The following is a 24,315-nucleotide window of genomic DNA, read 5'->3' as shown; positions in this document are numbered from 1 at the left end:
ATAAATCGGACATACTGTTATCAGTCGAACCAACAACAGAGACAGGATGTACCTATAGACATTCTGAACGTGAAATGACCGAATCAAGTAAAGCTCTGTCAAAGAGACATTGATTACAATAATGTTCTCTTGTGGTAAAAACTATCATCCCAAACTTACGCTGTCTGTCTACAGCTAGCTCCGCCTGAGAACAGGCCCTAAGCTAATTAACCGACATTTTAATTCCTACATCGACGATTTTAGTCGAAAACACTGCTTTTAGTATTTTTTAGAAGTATTTATTTCTCTTCTATTGTCATATTGAATGAAATTAAATATGTTTATTTAGCCGCTGTGTGTATGAAAGATGTCAAACTAATCAAAGCCGAATCACAAAATAGTCCTCTAATTATTCAATATGGCGGCGCCCAAGATTGCCATGAAACATAATTTCACAGAGGCGGTTTTGTTTGCCAAGACAAATTTAGGAGTATCTAACCTTGTTTTGAAAGATAAACAGATTGAAACTCTAAAGACAGTTTACAGTGGCAAAGAATGTATTGCAATATTACACACTAGCACATATTATATATCGCTTTTACCGGAGTGGAAGAAGTTGATGTTTTGCCAATGACATGTATTTACATAAAACACGTGCTTGATCGGGTTATTTTTACTCTGTTGTGTACACAAAGCTGTAGTCCAGTCGATAAGTCCCGCCCCAAAATGATCACGTGAGCGTTATAAATGGAAATGAAATGAAATGGGGTTTAACGTCCTACTGTTCTGCTCGTTATAAATGGAGGCTAACTAGGGCAGTGATCATTATTCTCGAAGTATGACGTAGATGGAACGCTGCGTGCAGTTTGGAAAACTATGTGACGGCTTAAGCGGACAGCATGTAGGGGTACCCATCTTTGGTGATCATTTTGACCGTGTTCCCATGGAGATCACACTCTGATTTTTGGTGTGTATGCCAATTATAGGATATGTTATTTTGGGGCAAAAAGATGGCCTGATCGATTTGTGATCCTGGTAGAGGGTCAAGGTCAAACAAAAAGATGTTTTTCGGAAAAAATCATCGCAGAACATCGTGCATGAAATGAAAGGGTTCAGTTTGCTGCGTATTTTGATACCAATATCATCGAGATCGGACAACTCTGGGTTGAGTTATGGCTGATTGAAGTTTCGAAGTCAGTCGGATGGCAGAAATCTTTGGTGACCCATAAAATGGATCCCATCAGGCCCCATGACCCAAAACTTTGGACAATGTTTTCTTTCCAGGTGGACAACAATCCCTGCAAGTTAAGCCAAAATCGGTGACATAGTGTCATAAAAGTGTGTACATTTGACATGGCATGCCCCTATAACAGTTCAACTGTAACAGCTACATTTGGGATCATGGTGGCTAAGTTGGTAAGGCGCTGGCTCGCTAGCTTGGAGGTCGGGTGTTCCAATTCCTGCATTGGCCGAGAAAGTTCATCGAGATTTTCCGGCGTGGTTCCCCCTTGTCAGTGATGCAGGACGGAGGGCCTGACAAGGCCAACTGTCTAGTCGTTCAAATGTGACAAAAAACCGAGGTCCTGTGTACAGATTGGCGTCCACGTAAAAGATCCCTTGGCAGTTGGACTTCGATATAAGAGTAGGCCGTAGCGCCACTGCCCGGGCAAAATTTCCCTCATAGCACACTATATGGCGTATGCCCGTCTCCATGACACTGCAGTTTAAATTAACACAATGTCATCTCTCCTGTTCTAACAGGATGGCTAACCACCGAAAACTACTGAATACTATACACAATATCGATAAAACACAAAGGCTTAGACTGCCTGGCACACACTCCATGTTTGCTACCCGGAACGCTTTTTCCCTCATATAGCATCTTGAGTTTGCGACTAAAATTAGATCGGTTACTGGATAGGGTCTTACATATTTTATTCTGTAATTCATATTACTGTTCCATTCCTGCCAAGATACCCACCCTCTGCCCTAATTATAAAAGGTCAGACCCTACCCACTGTCTTAATTATAACCTGTCAGACACTAATAATTTAGCATGTGTTAAAAACTACAAGACATCGAAAATCTATACTTTATTATATTTACTGTACGACTATAATCATAATATACATTATAAATATATTTCTATGTAATAATAAAATATTCATTAAAGTGTCCTCTGCGATTTTCAAATCAAATTTTTAACTAATTTTGATCTGTAACTCTGACTAATTATCACTCCACACAATATTATATGCTATAAAGCTGGGTGAATTTAAATCTCCCTCAACAAATCCTAGAAAAAACATCTTATTAAGTTTTTACATGTCTGTTTCGAATTTTTCACAATTGATTGTTTTTAGTTCCCTTGTTCTTGATGATTCATATAAAATTGTTATATTGTAACATTTAGCCAATGCCTCCTCGAAATTTAATGAGATCACCACATTTGTCTGTATAAATGGGAGACAACTACTGTTAAAGATGGGTTCCCGCGTACAAAATGGGTGATTTAATGGTATATATGGACCAAAAACATATTCAAACTAATTAGTTTGTCATAATTATGCTTCAAATCCTTCTCAAACATTGTAATTGCGAAGGAATGCCCTGCTATTAAAATTCGATCAAACCAGGTCATGTTTACGTCACGTCTTGGGAGTCAGAGGAGAATTCATTGCATACATAAGACGATGTTGTCTTTAATCGTTTACTAATACTATTTATTACAAATATCGAATCCTAATTAAATTCTCGGGTTATCCACTACCTGTGTCTTTTCCCGTCATTTTTATCTCAGAAAGTATTGTACGTCTAACTCTTCATAAAGTTTATCAACGTGTACATCATGCGCTCAATGTTCGCTTGTGACCTTTGACATGACGCGTGCAGAAGTTTCTAATCGTCGGGCTGTTGATTAGGGGAACCCTTACATTTTTGGCCTGTATACGCTCCATGAATGTTTTTCGCAAAATCCAGTATTTTTCTAGTAAGATTGGATATCTCTACTTTCCATATATACCAAAATTGCCATACTTTTATTGGAAATAACCACCTGATAAATACTTTTCTGGGAACCCATCTTTAAGCCAACTGGAGGCAGGCCACCATTAATTTCCGCATTGACTTCAATGTTAATTCCGGCTCCAACTTTTCCCCAAATTTTTGCTGGGCTGAATGCTTTTCATTACAGACAGAGAAGCAAATGGTCATGTCTTTGCACCAAATTTTGTATGAGGTTGACCATCAAAATTTTGAGATACCCTACACAAACTTGAAGTAGCATCTTACTAAAAACATGTAACCAATCCCTGTGCGTATTACGGTAACCAACCTGTTAACTCTGTTATCCTTCCACCTCTAAATTATGAATATTTACCAAAACCTGGCAGAAAATGATAATTCAAACTCTCTTTTTCCATTCTAGACCAAGATATCAACAAAAATGCCCATGCAAAAGGAGAGAGAGAGAGAGAATTGGTGAAATTTAATGGTGGTCTGCCTCCAACTGGCATAATAATTACTGGGAACACAAGATATTCATTTGGTAGCTTCTTTAGACACTCTTTCTGGAATAAAAAACACAAGGCGTAATATACATGAATGATATATACCAGATTCGAATATTCCCTGCCATGCAAGGTAGCAGCTGCTTTGTTTGTGTTTAAAAATCTCTGGATATACTTTGGAGAAAACTTTCAAAAACAACACGAACAGTCTGTACCCTAACACTAACTACATGTACTCCTGTCAAGAATTGAGAGAGAGAGAGAGAGAGAGAGAGAGAAATGGGGTTTAATGTCCACTTGACACAAACTAGGTTTAATTTTATTTCAATAATTTACTTGCGCGTAGGGCTCTTTATCAGTGGGAGAACACGGAGAAAACCCACGAGGTTGGACAGGTGACCCTACTCTTTGTCATGTACAACCGGGGATTCGAAACCACGCCAGTCAACTGAGTGACAGACTTTATGATACAGCGCGCACGCTAACCATTCAGCCCATCCAACCCCTGTCAAGAATTGAACTCTGTATTTAGTGAGTGCACACTGTAACATACATGTACCTTTATTGATAGTCGTGTGCTTTAGGGACAATAATTCTAGAACTCATTTCATGAAAAATCGATAAGGACCATATTTATCCCAATACAAACTATTTCTGAAAATTTGATTAAAATTGTACCAAAGAACGAATCGACAACAATAAGCGAGCACATAAACATGTGGGTATCATAATACACTTTAAAAATTGTGAAATATACATCAAATTCAACAAAAATATTATTGATAGTAGAGGCTTATTATAAAAATATACTAAAATTAAAAAAATTATATTTCTGATAATAGACTTTGCAAGAATGAAAAGACACATGTTAATAAATACCATGTTAATAACTTGTCAAAGTAAATCATTTTGTTTTCTATAAAATATATTTTAAAAAGCACCTTCAATTGGATTAATAGCTGTATGTTTATCTTCAAGGGCCATCCACATCTCCTGGCATAACTTTGTATTTTTCCTTGTGACAAAATAGGATATTATAGTTGCTACTCCTAAGGAGACCATCAAAATAGATTTTTTCTCATAGGGTAATTTAGTTTTAAGCACATCTTGAACAAGATAGACTGCAGCAGTTCCTTAAGATGAGAAAGATTTTATAGATTATAACCTACATGCAAAATATGACAATACTCATTTAGTGTTGTAAAATGATATGCTTATTGATTATTCCATTCTCTTACTAAAAATATTTTTTTCCTAAAAAAAGATGTCAAAAAAAAGAGATGTGCTAAAAATGTTAAAAATATATTTTAAATTACCAAGTATATATTAGTAAACTGAAACTTACCTGTGACGAATGTTAGCAGTCCTGTCATAAAGGTTTGTGATTGACATTTTTTATATGTGTTATAGTGCTGAAAGGTAAAACGTTTTGAGACAAATAAATTAAACTGTAGTGTACTGTAATGACATTTTACAAAAACGCTGATGCCTATTTTTAGCAAATGACAGACTGCATAGAACCACAAACATCAATATGTAGATATACATGTAGCAGAGTGAATCAGCTACAATAAATATATTATTGAATTTGATTGATAATCAAAATGTTTGGCAGTTTACCAAATTTGAGAATTTAATACTTTTCAATTTCGCAAACATGCTTTTCAGTTAACCAATTGCAAATGAATTTTTAATAGGCCTACTACTGACTATGATGAGAAAACCATACATAGTGAAGTTGAAGTAGTCGTTATACTGCCTACTGACTTGTTCAAAAATTAGAATTTAGTCTCAATTTTTCAAAATAGCTCTGATTATAATAAAGTTAAATCAACTCTATGGGTCAACTCCATAGAGTTTAGAGAATAACAACATTGATCTTTCTTATGTCATAATTATCAGCTCATTTCTATGGTAATAGTGCTAATGATGCAGAAAGGGTGAAACATATTTATTGAGGGTGCTAGTTAAGTCATCCACAAGCAAACTCGTCCACAACCAGAAGTCATCAACAAGGTATTGGTTAAGTCATCCACAACTAATGGTTATTCCATACCATTGTGACCTGTATAATATATTGAACAATTTTAACTAGAACTGCAATGCAGTAATGACAGATTTCACTGGTGCCACTTTATCCTTGAACTGATGTCACTTCCCATACCAATGGATACGTTGAACAGATTTCCACATGAGTACTGGACACATGATATACAGTGGATGCACAATGCAGAGTACTGGACACATGTTATACAGTGGATGCAGAATTGGCCAATAAATCCAGCAATATCAGTTCCATTTATACAACAAAGACTTGTCACAATGACATCAACAAAATATTTAAATTGGATTACAGAAATAACCACTTCGATTGTCCTTTGCATGACAGAAAATTGATCAAAAATTTGAACAGAATTAACCCTTGATAAAGCCTTATCAAAATGTGAAAATCCTTAAAAAGTGATCCTGACAATATTGGTAATTTCTCAGCAAGGGAAGAGGCTAGAAACACTTTTTTGATACATATATGATTGTATTGATTTGTTCATTGAAATCAAATATCATAATTTTATACGAATAATGAATATCACTTATTTCAAACAATTATTTGTTTTGGAGGCTTAAAATACAGTTTTTGCCAAATTGACATTAGTTCTGGTGATAATGAAAATGTTATGTCAGTTTTAGGAAATCGTAAATGGCATTAGGCATCACACAGTGAAAATTTTTTGAAAATGATTAAATCTAATAATAACTGACACTTTTATGGACCAAAAACCTTGAAAAGCGACTTGTCTTGTAGAAAATCATCTATTTCACCGCAACTGATCAAGATAGAAACCATTTAGTGATATCTGTATGGGTTCATTTTATTTGTTGATTGGAAGCAAATATCTTAATTATAAACAAATTACAAATACGACTCAGTTTAATAAAATATTTGTTTTGAAGGCTAAAAATACAGTTTTTGCTCAAATGATGCCATTTCCGGGGACAGTGAAAATGGGAACTTGGATTATACTACAACTAAGTCATTTACAGGCAAAATAACGTGAAAAGTGACTCATGCAAAATTGCCTAATTCTCAGCAACTACTCATATTACAAACTGATTTTAACACACAATGTCTTCATATGGATTAATGCAATGGAGAATAAAACTGCTTAATTTTGTGTTAAAAGCTTTTAAAATCCTCTGTTTTCAAACAACTTAAACCAGTCAGTCTTCATCTAGAAATGGAGACCGATATGCCAAGCTATATAATATGGTGTCTGGATAAAAATAAAACCATACTTTTATTCTATAATATAAAGGTGAAATTTTCCTTTTATTATCAAGTACAGCGTGTTGGTCAAGCACTGTATAGACATCTAAAGGAACGGCAATAGATTATCAAGTCACCTAACGAAAAAATGTGCCCGAAATATTAAAAGGGTTATGTGCCCGGATAAGCGGATTTGACATTCACGTCCAAATGACTAAATATTTTGAGCTGAAATTTTGAGACAAGGTAAATACACCTTTCCTCTATATTTTGGCACTTAAATTTCATACATTCACAAACTTTTATTTCTGAGACTATTAAAATTGGGATGGTCCTTTAATACAGTTCCTACCAAATTTTTGAGACCAGAATCGCGCCGACGCGGCGAAAAAAAACACTCCGAATTCTCTTAGATTTCACGGTGAAATTTCGCTTAATTCCGCGGCGATTTTTCTCTAAGATTCGCCGTGTTTCTCTAGGAATTCGCCGTGTTTCTCTAGGAATTCACCGTGTTTCTCTAGGAATTCACCGTGTTTTCTCTAGGAATTCACCGTGTTTCTCTAGGAATTCACCGTGTTTCGGTAAAAGTACATCGTGCTTTGCCGTGCTTCCCGCAAGGAATTTGCGAGCCTACCTTAAGCTAGGGTCGAACTAATATTGTCTATAATACATTTGTAAATTGAAGGGGTTGTAATATAGTAATGCTCCCGGGAATATGTTTAAAGTACATGTATACAACATTTTTAAAAATGACAACTTCAGTGATTTTGGACATTTCGCACTGTTGCAGAATGTTAAAAATAGCCTGATCATTTTCCCAGTAAATGAAATGAAAGGATTAATGTCCTACTGTTCCGCACCTATACTGGGCTAATGATCATGGGCATACGCCATACTGTGTGCTATGAGGTAAATTTTGCCCGGGCAGCAGCACTATGGCCTACGCTTATATCGAATTCCAACTGCCATGGGATCTTTTATGTGCACGCCAATGTATATATGGGACATCGGTTTTCCGTCACATCCGAACAACTAGACAGCTATCCTTGTCAGGCCATCTCCTCTGTCCTGCACCACTAACGAGGGGAAACCACATTGGAAAATCCTGATGAACTTTCTTGGCCAATGCAGGGATCGAACAGGCCACCTCCAGGCTAGCGAGCCAGCGTTCTAGTCTTAAGCGGTGGACACGTACACTAGCCGAATGATTCGGCCGAATCGTTCGGCCAAATCAATCAGCTCCGAAATTCGCCTAGTGTGTCCACTGTCATTCGGCCGAATGATTCGCCCGAATCAAACAGGTTTGATATATTCGGCCCAATATTTATTCAGGCAAATATGAATATTTATTCAGGCGAATTATATTCGCCTGGTGTGTCTGCTTCGCTGAAGCATTCGGCCGAATATAGAATTCATTAGCCAATCACCACTCATATCGAAAAGTCACATGATAGATTGAAGACATAGACGCCCCCATGTTTAATCATGTGATGTGAAAGGTGATGCAATCAGCAGGTTAAATCGGGCGAAGCATTCGGCTATAGTGTGTCCACCCATTCGGCCGAATAAAATTACACTGCTTTATCCACTTAGCCACTGTGGCTCCCCTATTCCGGCCAGTGAAACTGAGGACAAACAGTTCCTGAGATCTATCTAATCAAAATAAAAGAAGAGAACTTAATTTTATTTTTAACTTTTACTTTGTTTGAGATTGAGAAGAACATTTGGTGATTTGGAATTCTGCACCAATTCTACTTACGGGATATTTTTCTGACATTTGTTTAGTCACTTCATTTAGGTTACCGGTATTCATGCTGATATTGCCTAGTTTCTCTTCTATGTACAAATTATTTACATTTCAACTCAAGAAATATGCTATTAACTCTATTAACTATGATCCATGTCCGTTTATTATGGATTATGAAAGCATTATGTAGGGGACATAACTCTGGTTATTGAAAATCATTACACGTCTGGACAACAAAAAAAGAAAACAATCATGGCGACTGTTGACATTCGGTTTGTTGGAGCACGTGGTAAAAAAGATAATATCGAAACAGTTGAAGAGATTCAGAACCTTGTCACACCTGGGGATATTATCACAACAGATACTGGGTTTATGAGGTACCACTACAAACACCGGAATCGCCTGTCAAGGGCGTTGATTTGCCATAACGTTTTTTTTTTTGGGGGGGGGGGGGACGGACGAACCATGGAACCTTTCATTACCAAACCAAAATAATAATTTTACGAACAGTTTACCAGTGTTATCTCGATGAAAGCTGTAACTAGGGTTAATATGATGACGATATGGTAAAATTGACTACCTACATTAAGGAGGAAGATATCGTGAAGATGAATTACTGTAGCGAGACCCATTCATGTGGATATAAACCTAAAAATCTGTCCTGGTGATCAAAATCATGGGGGGGGGGGGGGACAGAGACCTATTCGTCCCCCCCTTCCGTTATTAAGGAGGGATCCGCCCCCCCCCCCCCTAAATCCACGCCCATGGCAACAGGTGCTCGGAATGCAGTGATAATATGTAACAAGCATTGCCTGGGTACGGTACTGACTACTGAGTAGTTCTGCTCTGAACGTACATAACATTGTAGGTCTCAATACGGTATGTTCAGGAACCGCCCTATTGAATCCTTGTCGAAAAAGAATCAGCCTACAGTCAATTTTACTGGGCAACGTTTTACTGCTAAAAGGTCGTGTGTCAGTCTCTGTGACTGCGGAACAAAGTAAAAAGGAAAATTTTAGTGAGAAAATAAGACCTTGCTTACCTCGCTAGAGTCAGTGTGTGCGACACAACATGCTGTGAAATATACGCCCCCTTGTTGTATACGGCTTTATGTATTTATTGTCCTACACTAAATTGGACATGTGACAAAACGTATCTGTTTTTTCTGTATTTGTAAGTAAAACATTAAAATTAAATTATATTTATTTCAGAGGACATGGAACTTTCATGGAAAATGAGAAGCTTCATGCTTCAGTGGCTGGTGTGGTAGAACGTGTAAATAAACTTATTTGTGTTAAACCATTAAAGACAAGGTGAGAGATACAACATGTCAACAATGTATTTTTTCATCTTATGATAAATGTTGTTTTTTCAACATAATTTATCTTCAGTAAATATTTTCAACTAAACCCAAACTAAGTTTATCTGTGCATGTATAACCATGGACCTTATACAGTATTATAAGGTCCATGGTATAACTAACTTATATATATGGTTTGATTTGAAGCTTGGTAAAAATTTTCTTCAGTGTTAGTACTGTACATGTATCATACATATATGTGTCTCATTGCGTGTATATGTTTTGTTCACTCGGACAAAATGTTCATTTTCAACTTTCAATTGTGATGATGATTTTAAGAGCCATTAATTTGGGGGTTATATTATCTTGTATGTTTTTTTATGTACAGGTATAATGGTGAAATAGGAGATGTTGTTATAGGTAGAATTATAGAAGTTTGTCAGAGAAGATGGAAAGTTGAAACACATTCTAAACTTAATTCAGTTTTAATGTTGTCATCCGTTAATTTACCAGGTGGTGAATTGGTGAGTTGTTTTATACCATCATTTATACAGGGTCTGAAATTTATCCCAATGTGACGCTCAGTGATAATATTATAGTTTGCGTAACCCATGTATAAATTAGCCCAGGAACCAAATTCCATACAAAAAGAATGAACATATTTAAAAAAGAAAAAAATCATGTATTCATGCAGCAGTACCAGTGCCAGCAAAATCAGTTGGAAGTCGCACTCATTCATTTAGTGCTATATTCATTTAGTGCTATATACTGCAGTCAGTGGTAAAATTATTGATTTTCAGTTATCATAAAATGTTTTTTTCAGAATTTTAAATCATTTTTAATTATTTGAACTCTAAATGCCTCAAAGATTGATTTTAATAAGGGAAGTTGAATCATACTTCATCAAGATTCTCTCTAAACAATCGAAATTAGTGGTCTATTTCATGTCAGATAATTTTACAACTAGTACAGTCATTGTTTTTTAAGGTGAGCGATCGCTCTCGAGCACCTGCCGCTCACCTGAATGGGTCGACTGAGGGGAGTTTTTTCCCCCCTCTCCTTAAAACTGAAAATCGCTCTCCTTTACATTGTCATTGGGGGTTTATTATCATTTATGAAACCAGGAATGACCCCATTACACGCAGTTATTGATCTTAGAACCATTTCCCATGGACATAACTAATCATTCTCCTTAATACCAGATCACTCATGATTAATTTCTAAATCACTCTTCTTATCAAAACTGGGAGAGTTTTTTGAGAGGAGGGATTTTTTCAATTCGTTGATTAAAGGGAGCTTTTTTTGGCTCTTCTCTGAAATAAAACAACAATGACTGCTAGTAGACCAAACATCAATTTTTGCTACATTTTAAAGCCTACAGTTGTGGCTTTCAGGAGATGTATAGAACTCAATTTTGGTGAAGTGACCCAAGGGTCTAAATTTGTTTGCAGCAGTCACAAACATACTGTATGTCATTTCAACTGATGCAATAAATAAAATTTGTTATAATTTAGCTTTTATGTTTAGATGTTGTCTATAATGCAACATATAATATAATTATGTTAAATATTTTCATAATAATTATCATAAAACTTGTACATTGCTATGATTTTTTAAAAAAATTAGATATAATTTGTATTTCCCAGAGGAGGAGATCAGAAGAAGATGAAAAGTTAATGAGACATTATCTTAAAGAAGGCGATCTTATTAGTGTATCCTTTTGTTTTAGAATATCAGTATACTGTAAAAAAGGAAACCTTTGCAGCATGATACAGTCAAGATTAACTAGAAGGGGGTTCTATGATCAAGTGGTTTAGTGGCCCAATGTGTGCGTTTTAGATCATAACGTCCGTCTTGGAGTCATGTGGCTTGGTTTCAATGCCAAGCTTGTATGTGACAATGAGTAGGATTGCCTGCCCAACCTCATGGGTTTTAACTGGGTCGCACTGCTAAAGACCTCTACGCACAAGTGAATTATTGAAATAAAAATTTGTACAATATGTTAGTGTATCCAATAGGACTCGGTTTGTTAACACTTCTCTTTCTAATTTCATGGTGTGTTCTTAAAATGCTTTAACCCATCCTGAGCTAATCTCCACGATAGTCAGGAATTTTATTTAACATGGTTTACTCCCCTGTAAAAGCATGTTTTTAACCTTAGATGGTTAGATGGTGTATATCACAAGTGTTTATCACCATCAATAGTCCGAACAGCCGAGGAATGGCGTCCTTCACAACAAAAATACTTTGACTGAATTTAGCTGTGAGTTCCGATTTCGATGACGCCACATCTATTTTGGATTCGGTTAATTATGTGTAGGATAAAGCACGAGACTGAGGTTATGCTGGGGAAAGAAAGACTGAAGAAAATAACCAGAGAGAAAGAAAAACCGAGGCCGGCAAGCCGGGGATTTTCTGTCGAGGGTTTTTTCTGAAGTCTTTCTTCCCCAGCATAACCGATATCGAGGACTTTATCTTGCTTATAAACCGTCTATGTTTACATGTACGCAAGATGAGAATATCTCAGAATTCCCGTAAGAAAAGCCTTATATCATGTTTTCTTATGGAAAAAAAACCTTACCCTGAAAGAATAACCCGGTACAGGTTTAAAGAAAAACTTTCAGAAGAATAACCCCAAATTTCCCTGTATATATCCAAAGCCGCGCCCGACTTTCAGACCGCAAGTTATTCCGGGTATAGAATATACCCCAAAGATCAAAGAGATTTACCGTTACAGGTTTATAATATACTATAAGTAGGGACGCTTCTTTTGATGAAAATTCAGATGTTTGTCACAAAGTAAAGACAGAAAAAAGGAAGACTTCTCCTGAGGAAATTATGCATCTGCTTTTATACATTCCCGCACCCACTCGCCACAACAACACTTAGATTGCTGCCAATATAGATGTATATGATTTGGTCAAATTTGTTACCATTCTATTCATCAGAAATATTTTATTTTGTATTTCTTTAATTAATGGAACAGGCTGAAGTTCAGAATATTATGGGAGATGGTTGTTTATCACTTCACACAAGGAGTTTAAAGTATGGCAAAGTAAGTGTAACAATTTTAAATTGAAATTCAAAACAAATAACCTAGAGTTAGATCATTAAGCTCTCATCTTACTGGACTATTGACAGTTTTGTTGAGAGCTAAGACATATTTGGGTAGTTTGTTATGCATGTTTAATGATAGACTATAATGGTAGCTACCACAGGGTGGTTTATGTACTCTGGTTAAAAATGAAACGATGAAAGTACTAGCCAAAATTTTAATTTTTAGTGATTTTTCTCTAATACTTGAATTTTACTTATATCATATGTTTAACTGAGAGTTAGATCGTTTTATATATTTTTTTTCTTATATATATATACATATACATAGTGTGGTAAGTTTGAATAAAACAAGCAATGGAAAATAGCAAGAAAACCCAACGATTTCCAAACCAATCTATAAGGTTCAGGCTTATCCATGTGATCAGTATAGTGCTTCTTTATTGTCCCCTGCCTTTTGGAGATCCAGGGAATTTTTAAAACGTGTTAGTCATCACATCAGTACATGTACTTTTAAGTTTGATAATAAATATTTTAATTTTCTGTTCAGGTTAAGAGTGATTGCTTATGAAAAGATAATTGTGCAAGTAATTAATGAGTGTGATCTATTTATTTTCATTTTAGCTTGGTCAAGGGACTTTACTTTCCATATCTCCTTCTCTAATTAAAAGACGAAAAACCCATTTTCATAATTTGCCATGTGGAGCATCTATTATATTAGGTAATAATGGTTATGTGTGGATATCACCAAATGTAAATGAAGAAACTGATAATACGGGTGGTTATGAACAAAATTTAGAGGTAAATGACTAAATTATTGCATCCTGTTGTATAATAACGATGGGTTGCCAAAATATTTATGAAGTCTCAATCTGATTAAAACACAGATTCTATTTCGTTTCGTTTTTTATAGTTCAAAATTTCAATTCACTTGTCTTTACTACACTAGGATCTGGAAGAGTTATTATATAAGCCGTGTTCTAGTTAATGTGTGGGATTAGCCAATGAAGCTGTCTGTTACAGCGAGTTCTTGGCGTTCCGTGCACGGAACTGTGGGTAAACCAGTGATGGGATTTCAAAATTTTTCTTGTCGGACATTTTCCCCTAAAAAAAAGGGGCATAACTCTTATCGTTATTCAAGTAGGCATTTTCACACCACAATTAAAAATCATGTGTCAAAAAATATTCAAATTCATACGTAATAAAAAATAGATGCACCTTGTTATTTTTCATATTTAATTCCCGTACGGTATTCAAATTTATGTCCGTAATATTCCTACCTAATTACGTGTTGTCGTAATACGATGGCATGAAAGCGTACCTATTTCAAATTCCTCCAAAATTAACATATTTTTCGGGGTATGAGTCGATACATTTTTCAGCGGAAGTCTGGCAATCGTCTTATACTTCGTTTCGACTTAATTACGGTAGTTTAAAAAAACCGACAACCCGAAATTTATTTGGCAGTAACCGTCGCTCTACCACAATGAGCGAGTGACATCTGCTAAATAATCGCCATCGACTCTAGCACGCGCTATCGTCTAAAACAATTAACTACTTATATAATTCCAATTGAAATATTCGTCAACATTTCTTAGCATGTTAATTTATTTATTTAAAAACATAAACCCCATTCAAAATATGATCATAAATCCGAGAATATGCCATCAAAATAGAATCTTTAGACGTGTGATATTTGGCACGTTTACATCTCTAAATTTCATGTGTCTCGCAAGATTTCTACTAATATTTCAGTTATGGTACTTATAAACTCCACATGCGATCAGAAACAGTCTTGTATTGATCAGATATGCGTGTGTGTGAAATTGAGGCCCGTGTGAAATAGCTTTATTTACCTTCGGCTTCCACCGAAGAAATATCACAGACAAGTTATCGGATACAATGTATATTGATTTGGGGTGTTATATAGTGTTAGTGACATATACTCGTAGGTGTATAAGACGGTATAACACGATAAAGACGCCGATCACTTAATTACCTAATCAATCCATGCAGTCTATTATCAATGATAATCGGGTTGAATGATAGTTATACACTCAGTACACTATATTAATTTTGGAATTTTGAATATTATTCACCATGTCTTGATGTCCGATTGGGCATATACCTGGTTGTACAATTTAGGATGTTTGGAAAATAGCATGGGGGCGGGCGTGTCCGGAATATAAGGGGAAAATATCATCACTAGGGTAAACCACTAGAGATGGCAACGCTGGTTGATTTATCAATGTCTGATGTCATTGGGTCAAAGCCGCTCTTATGACTCACCTCTCGACGCAACCTATCACTACAACCGGTCAGGTCTTCATGTAGAGTAGGCCATCGAAAGTATCAAAAAACAAAACTAAATATATACAGGATATTTGTTGTTTTAGAGTGAATAACATATTTTATTTCATCGAGAAGCAAGAAAACTTATATTTTCACGAATGCGTAGCATGAGTGAAAATATAAACGTTTTCTTGCTTAGAGATGAAATAAAATATGTTATTCACTCTAAAACAACAAATGTTCTATTTATTTTATGATTTTACAATCATTTTAGGTAAAAACAACTAGCCAGTGGAATAACACTTTTATTTCACTGATAAAACGCGGTATTCCACTACTGATCATAAAATATAGATCTGTATTTTAATCAGATTGATGAAGTCTGTTACCATAAACATTTGTGAGATATTGCAAAATTTATTTTTTCAATCAATGTTTTATATTTCATTTTTATATGCCCACATGGAAATGTGGTCGTATATGCCATCGATCCTGTCTGTCCATCGTCCACAATTTCTTGTGCACACTCTACAGACTACATTTATCATCTGATTGTTTTGAAATTGATATATGTTGTTTACATTAGTGAGATGAAGAAGCCTCTTTAATTTCATTAATTTCCGTTAATTTCTTCTGAAGTTATGGCTGTTGTTTCACTTTGTTGCTCTATGTGAACGCTCTAACAACAAAATTTATCATCTGATTTGCATGAAATTTATATGCATAATTTGAATTAGTGAAATGATGAAGTCTATTGAATTTCAGCAATTTCCATTTATTACATCTAGAGTTATGGGCTTATGGCCCATGCTTCACTTTGTTAATAATAACATGGACCTTATATAATACACCACGATAATAATAATAACTAGATTTGCTACTGTGCCATGCAGATATAGATATGAAGGCTTTCCTATTCAACGTAAGTCACATGTCATGGATTATATCAAGAATCTTAAAAGAAAAGAGAACAAGAAAAAGTAATTATTAAAATCGATCAAAAATTCGCAAAGTTATAAGCCCAAATAAAGCGAGAAACATTTCACCCTGGTGGAAAAAATTATCTGAAAAGTAAAGGGAAATAACTAAGACTTGTATTGCTGTAATAAGATTGACTTCCCGTTCCAGAAGTTGCAGAAAAAAAAGGAATCAGAATATGAAATGAAAATTGCAGAAAAGAACTGAAAAATGGCGGGAAAATATCGAAAAAATAATTGAAATAACTTTAAATGGAACTTATATATTTGGAATCAGATTGACCTGTAAATAACTTTGTTGGCACGAAATAGGTCAAAGGAGAAATTCGGAATTTTAAAATTTTCAAATACCAAAAATTCGACCCTGATCTCGGCTATCCAGATATGTATTCATTTTGGAAATAGGAGACGATTTCTCCAAACTACGGCCTATTGTGTTTATTTTCACTTGGATTTTTCACTTTTTTTCATATTCAATTCAAAATGGTGACCATCAGTTGACCGAAATCAAAATTCTAGTCTGAACGTTTTTTAGGCATTCCTTCAAGGATTCAGAAAATGTCACTCCCATTTCTGTAAGTAAAATATCGCCAAAGCCTTCTGTTTCGATTAATAAGCTTCATACTTGAAGCCCATAATTAACTTATTTTAAGGTCGCCATACACAGATTTATTGAATAGCTAGGCCAACACCGTACTTTATTTTATGTTACAGGATCGGCAGCACATTTATGTCATGCTCCCATAATTATTCGTTATTTTCATGCCTCAATTAAAATCATAAAGTTCATACTCTCATTAACTTTATACTCCCACCATTCAGATCATTTATAAATATCATGATTTATCAATTTTAAAGCTCTCCTTAAAGCCACAGAATGCTATTTATATTTTTCTGAAAACTTCTTTAAATTTTGATTTTTGGCTGTTTTTATTTTCGTTTGTTTTGACTTTACACAGTTTTTATACGCCCACATTAAAATGTGATTGTATATTGTCGCCCCCCCCCCCCAATCCGTCCGGCTGCCCACAATTGTTTGTGGATGCTCTAGAGGCTGAAATTAATTGCCGATTGACTTTAATTTCATAAACAGTGTTTAAGGTCATGAGATGAAGAAACCAATTGATTTTCAATGATTTCCGATAATTATTGCCTGAGATATGGCTCTTTATCACTTTGAAAAATCTTGTGGATGCTCTAGTCTAGAGGCTAAATTAAATATCCGATTGACTTTAAATTTATACACGGTGTTTAAGGTCATGAGACGAAGAAGCCAATTGATTTTAAATGATTTCCGATAATTACTGCCAGAGTTATGGCCCTTGATAATATCCGATTGACTTAAACACACTGTTTAAGGTCATGAGACGAAGAAGTCTATTGATTTTAGCGATTTCGGATAATAACTGCTGGAGTTATGACCCTTGATCACCGGCTAAAGTTATCATCCAATTGACTTTAGATTCATACATAGTTTAAGGTCTTGAGATGAACAAGTATATTGATTTTCAATGAATTTTGATAACTTGAACAGCTAATTCCATGATATTAAATGTTTCATATACTAAACGTTAGCATGAGGCAGAACTTTATAAAAGCCAAACAAATTCTAATGATTTTCTGATAATTACTTAATGAGTTGTTATTCTTAATCAGATTTTAGTGTATTATAAATGTTTCATTACCGACGATAAATGTTTCATTAATGCCGATAAATTAGTGTTGGGTGACCTTGAAATAAACTAGTTTTTTTCGGGTGATTGACCCAAATTTTGTAGTCTATCGTGATAGCTTATTGTGTAATTACAAGATAATAAGATTATTTTTTTTTTTGGATTTGATTGACCCTAATGGTCTTCCGTAGGCATGCTTATTAGCTTTAAGAAATATTTTATAGGCTTCATAATTTACAGTATATATAACTATGGAACACAGTCTCCCCGTGCCAGACAATTTGGTGTTCTTATTACTGCGCACAGAACCCATTTGCAGAACCTGTTGTGAATCATTCAATATCATTATTTGTTGAACCTTGTGAATGCTCTAACTACAAAATTTATCACCCATCTGTATGGAATTTATATGCATAATTTAAATTAGTGGAGCAAAGAACAGCAATTTCGATTAATTACTTCTAGAGTTATGGCCCTTGTTTCACTTTGTTGAACCTTGTGAACGCTCTAACAACAAAATTTATCATCCGATCTGTATGAAATATATATGCATCATTTAAATTTTGACGTTCACGTCCAAACAACTCAATATTTTGAGCTGAAATTTTGTGACTAGGTAAATACACCATTCCTCTATATTTTAGCGCTTAAATTTCATACGTACTCAGACTTTTATATTTGAGACTCTGTTCAAATCGGGATATTCTCTTTAAATTAGTGAAACAAAAAAGCCTATTGAATTTCAGCAATTTCTGTGAATTACTTCTAGAGTTATAGCCCTTTTTTCTCTTTGAACCCTGTGACCGCTCAAACACCAAAAGTTATCATCCGATCTGTATGAAATTTTTTATGCATCATTTAAATTATTGAAACAAAGAAGCCTATTGAATTTCAGCAATTTCCGTGAATAACTTCTAGTGTTATGGCCCTTTTTATACGTCCACATTCATAATGTGAACGTATTATGCCGTCGCCCCTGTCTGTGTGTGTGTGTGTGTGTATGTATGTATGTGTGTGTGTGTGTGTGTGTGTGTGTGTGTGTGTGTGTGTCTGTGGTTCGCCTACAGGGCGCAATTCTTCATGGATTTTCTTCAAACTTGGTATACTTATTCCTTATACCCCAAGGAAGATCCCTATTGTTTTTGGTGCATGCCCGACCCCCCGGGGCAGAGCCACGCCCATTTCTAGTATTTGTTTGTTTGTCGTCTACAGGCCACATTTCTTAACTAATAATCTTGAAACTTTGCATACACATTCTTTGTACCCTAAGGAACATCCCTATCGTTTGGGGTGCATGCCCAACCCCCAGGGGCAGAGCCACGCCCCATTTCTTAAACGTATCATATTGAAACTTTGCATACTTATTCGTTGTACCCTAAGGAACATCCCTATCGTTTGGGGTGCATACCCACCCCCAGGGGCAGAGCCACGCCCATTTTCTTTTTGTGTGTCTGTGTGTCGCCTACAGGCCACAATTCTTAAGTTATCATCTTGAATCTTTACATACTTATTCCTTATACCCTAAGGATGATCCCTATTGTTTTTGGTGCATGCCCGATCCCCAGGGGCAGAGCCACGCCCATTTCTTGTATTTGTTTGTTTGTCGTCTACAGGCCGCATTTCTTAACGCATCATATTGAAACTTTGCATACTTATTCTTTGTACCCTAAGGAACACCCCTATCGTTTGGGGTGCATGCCCAACCCCCAGGGGCAGAGCCAAGCCCATTTTCTTTTTGTGTGTCTGTCGCCTACAGGCCACAATTCTTAATCCATCGTCTTGAAAAAATTTCATATGAATTCCTTATACCCTAAGGATGATCCTATTGTTTTTGGTGCATGCCCGACCCCCAGTGGCAGAGCCACGCCCATTTCTTGTATTCATTGTTCGTTATCTACAGACCACATTTCATAACGTATCACCTTGAAACTTTGCATGCATACTCCTTCTATCCTAAGGAACATCCCTATTGTTTGTGGTGAATGCCCAGGGACAGAGCCACACCCATTTTCTTTTTGTGTGTCTGTATGTCACTTACAGCCTGCAATGCTTAATCGATCATCTTGAAAACTTTTTTATACTTATACGTTATACCCTAAGGCTGACCTCTATTTTTTTGGTGATTGCCCAACCCCCAGGGGCAGAGCCACACCCATTTTTTCTTTGTGTCTCTGTGAGTTGCCTACAGGCCACGATTCTTAATGGATTTCTTTGAACTTGGGATATGTTTTCCTTATAGCCTAAGGACGACAACTGCATGTCACGACCCCCAGGGGCAGAGCCATGCCCAATTTTTATGTTTATCGTTTACAGGCCCAAATTCTGGATGGATCAACTTGGTATTTGGCATATGTATTCCTTATAGCCTAAGGGCATCAACTATTGATTTTGGTGAATGCCCCAATGCCCAGGGGCAGAGCAACGCCCAATTTTCCCTTTAACGCCCAAAGGCCACAATTCTGAATGGATTATCTTGGAACTTGGAGTACTTATTCCTTATACCCTAAGGACGGCAACTATTTATATTGTTTCCATATCCAACCCCCATGGGCAGAGCCATGCCCAATTTTTGTATTTATCGTCTACAGGCTGCAATTCTGAATGGATCATCTTGGAACTTTGCATATTTATTCCTTATACCATAAAGACAGCAACTATTTATTTTGATACTTGCCCCGACCTCTTGGGGCAGTGTCACACCCACTTTATTGTTAGTATTTTGTCTGTAAATTTGGGGTGGCTGGGTGGTTAAGACGCTGGCTCGCTAGCCTGGAGGTCGGGTGTTCGATCCCTGCATTGGCCGAGAAAGTTCATCTGGATTTTCCGACGTGGTTTCCCCTTGTCAGTGGTGCAGAACGGAGGGCCTGACAAGGACAGCTGTCCAGTCCTTCGGATGAGACGAAAAACCGAGGTCCCGTGTATACATTAGAATGCACGTAAAAGATCCCTTGGCAGTTGGAATTCGATATAAGAGTAGGCGATAGTGCCGCTGCCCGGGCAAAATTTCCCTCATAGCACACTGTATGGCGTATGCCCGTCTTCATTAGCCCAGTATAGGAGCAGAACAGTAGGACGTTAAACCCCATTTCATTTCATTTCTGTAAATTTGGCAAAACAAACCAGACGCCTAGCCTTCTTTGCCTCTGATCATATTACAGCCATTTCATATTTCATTCTCTTCATTTTAAAAAGTACCATATCAATCAAAGCTGGAATGTGGACGTATATTGCAGCGTTAGCGATGCTCTTGTTTCTCTTTGTTGAACCCTGTGAGCGCTCAAACACCAAAAGTTATCATCCAATTTGTATGAAATTTTTTATGCATCATTTAAATTAGTGAAACAAGCAATCCTATTGAATTTTAGCAATTACTGTAAATTACTTCGAGAGTTATACCTTGTGAACAGTCGAACAACAAAAGTTATCGTCTGATATGTATGAAATTTATATGCATTATTTAAATTAGTAAAACGAAAATGTCTGTCGAATTTGAACAATTTCTGTAAATTACTTCTAGAGTTAAGGCCCTTGTTTCAGTTTGTAGAACCTTTTTAACTTAACCCTCAAACAACGAAAATTACAAACTGATCTGTATGAAATTGTCATGGAAATGCCCCCCATTACCTACAAAGAATAAATATGCTACAACCCTTGTCGACCAATCGGACGATTTAGCTGCTGTGGGCGTATGTTTTGTTGCCTGGCAACCTGTCTTTGCTGAATACAGTACAGTCTAAAGATGTTGCATGTGTTATTGGATTTTTAATATTTATATTTGATCCAGCAAACTCCTTGCTAGCTAATACATTAGATAGTTCAAGGGGGGTTGGATGGCAGAATGGTTAGCACGTGCGCGCTGTATCATAAAGCCTGTCATTGAGTCAACTGATGTGGTTTCGAATCCCCGGTTGTACGTGACAAGGAGTAGGGTCGCCTGTCCAACCTCGTGGGTTTTCTCCGGGTCCTCCGGTTTCGTCCCACTGCTAAAGACCCCTACGCGCAAGCGAATTATTGAAATAAAATTAAAGCAAATGTTAGTCCCGAAATGACCTAGTTTGTGTCGAGTGGACGTTAAACCCCATTTCTCTCTCTTTCTCAGATAGTTCAAGGTTTAAACATATGAGTATGAGACAGAGGCCACACTATTGGCTTCACTATTGGTGTCATGTTAATTAAAGTATTTTTTGTTGAAATAACTTTTTGTGAAATTGAAATAGGTTTAACCTCTTTGATATCAGTCAAATATAAAGATTGATTTCAGTTGATATGTTATTTTGATTATTGATTGGATAAACTCAACATCTGTGGAATACACAATTGATCATATCTCAACACTGCCATGATTTTATCTTGAAACATACATTTTTTAAAGCACGTGTATCCAATGAAATTGACAATTTTATTATTAAACCAGAACCTAGAGGTTTATTTTTTTCAAGTCCGATAGAATTTGAAACTACTGTAAAAACTCTTCTTTGAGTTTGACTACGTACATGATTAAACTACTTTTCAGCCTGTACCAAATGATGTTCGTATTGTGGTTGCTAGATTAAGAAACAGTATATTAGCTTTAGCTGATCACCATATGATTATATATGATACAAGTATCATGTATGCTTATGAAGCATCATTATCATTTACAGTAAGTATAAAAGCATCAAATATAAGTGTGCTCTGATGTTCTGATTCATGTGACCAGTTGTTAAGTCTGAAAACTGCATATATATCATTAACATCTATATAGCATTATTTTAAAGTGAATAATCTACATTTAAAAATTTTGTTTATTATTTTTGCCGACATTAGGTAAATATAGTTGTTACTTTAAGAGTAAATCAGAAACGAAATTTAATTGATAGTTAACGTGGTATTAAAAAGATTGTTACTTATTTAGTTATTTCCCCAGAAAATATTTACTTTTCATCAGGTTAAAGATATGTTAAAACCAGAAGTAACGTCAGAGATAATTGGCTTAGTACAACAAAGAATGGAGCTAGAAGGAACTTAAATTTGTAGTAACAGACATAACTACTCCAAAGTTATGTTTCAAATGACATAAGCCAATAAACTTTATTCTGTGCTCAACAAGTGTATAAATCCAAGAATGGACCAGTTATAACACAAGTGTTCATGCTACAAGAAATTGATACCGCATGAAAAGATACTTCAGACATTGTCGGTTTAAGCCATTTTGAAATATATTGTTTTGTCCAAAAGATCTGAATTCATATCACTCTCCACACAAGTCTCGCCATCCAGCATTCGACTCTGCCCACGGCTCACGCACTACACTGGTTGACCTAGAGGTCATTGGTCACTTGAATAACTAATGACATCTGTCAGAAAAGTTCCTGGCATTATAAACACTTGATGAGTTTTAGTCAATTTTAGGGGTAAATGTCATCAATTATTACCCCTCCAAAAGAAAACAGTCTAATTTTGCATGTTTCATGTGTAAATGTATTATGCCTTACGATCGCATTATAATGGTAAACAGATCGACATGTATTATATTCTAAAATTAGCATGGCGTCATGTGCAGTTCGTATTTCCGACCATTTAACCCTGTAATCTTACATGCTAATTCCGGAAAGTTCATCCAGATTTTCCGACGTGGTTTCCCCTTGTCAGTGGTGCAGAACGGAGGGCTGACAAGGACAGCTGTCTAGTTCTTCGGATGATACGAAAAACCGAGGTCCCGTGTATATATTGGAATGCACGTAAAAGATCCCCTGGCAGTTGGAATTCGATATAAGAGTAGGCGATAGTGCCGCTGCCAGGGCAAAATTTCCCTCATAGCACACTGTATGGCATATGCCCGTCTTCATTGGCCCAGTATAGGAGCGGAACAGTAGGACGTTAAACCCCATTTCATTTCATTTCATTTCATTTGTAATCTTACGCTGAAGAGTTTCCTGTAATATTTGTAAATACATTGACATTTTGCAATTGTGACCCCATTTCTATTTATATATGGTAATAGTATTAAATATATTATCATTTATTTGTTTTAAATCATATTGTTTATCATTGTCCATCAACACCAAGAATCTTGGTGGCGTAGTCAAATGAGCCGTTAGCAGAGATAGTTTGGACTGCAAGGGAAGACAACTCTGTTTGGAGATTGAATTCATATGTGTAACTGTGCAAGGTAAAGGCCTAGTAGTAGTAGCTGGTGGTTAAACATCTGCTCAAGGCCTCTTATATACTATTCAAAAAAAGTAGGGGATATTTGATTTTGGGGGCATAATACTAAAATATGCAAATGACTACGAAAAAAGTCACTATAGAACCTAACAGAAGAAACATTTCCAGTTACATGTGACGCCCAAACGCACCAATAGCTACCGCATGGAATGCAGGTGATGCTTGGGATCATCATGGGGGTCCAACCCAAGATTTGCACGACTCTGACTTTGAATGTTACAGTCATTGTGGCATTGAATTCCAGGGTGGAAACATCAGTTTAATTGTTTTAGTGACCAGAAAACAAATTTTGATATGCGTCGGCTTACCCAA

The 24,315-nt window shown here is 36.0% G+C and overlaps 1 protein-coding gene and 1 non-coding gene across 2 annotated transcripts; one reads left to right on the top strand and one right to left on the bottom strand.

Annotated features, from left to right (window-relative positions):
• Window positions 1–4,548: 4,548 nt before the first annotated feature.
• Window positions 4,549–8,689, bottom strand: LOC126828424 (uncharacterized). Its single transcript, XR_008787808.1, has 3 exons — window positions 8,513–8,689; window positions 4,834–4,900; window positions 4,549–4,621 (listed from the first exon to the last, which is right to left on the bottom strand). It is a non-coding gene; the product is annotated as an uncharacterized LOC126828424 (transcript).
• A 32-nt stretch (window positions 8,690–8,721) lies between these two features.
• On the top strand, window positions 8,722–24,043 carry LOC126828391 (exosome complex component RRP4). Its single transcript, XM_050558173.2, has 8 exons — window positions 8,722–8,877; window positions 9,712–9,813; window positions 10,189–10,324; window positions 11,447–11,512; window positions 12,787–12,855; window positions 13,479–13,655; window positions 22,310–22,438; window positions 22,724–24,043. The coding sequence occupies exons 1-8, from the start codon at window positions 8,753–8,755 to the stop codon at window positions 22,802–22,804; spliced, it is 885 nt and encodes a 294-aa protein (XP_050414130.1). The 5' UTR covers window positions 8,722–8,752; the 3' UTR covers window positions 22,805–24,043.
• Window positions 24,044–24,315: the final 272 nt, after the last annotated feature.

The sequence above is a fragment of the Patella vulgata genome, chromosome 1 (genome assembly GCF_932274485.2).
Source record: "Patella vulgata chromosome 1, xgPatVulg1.2, whole genome shotgun sequence".
In the NCBI taxonomy this organism is placed as follows: Eukaryota; Metazoa; Mollusca; class Gastropoda; family Patellidae; genus Patella; species Patella vulgata.
This window is presented reverse-complemented; position numbering and strand designations above follow the sequence as displayed.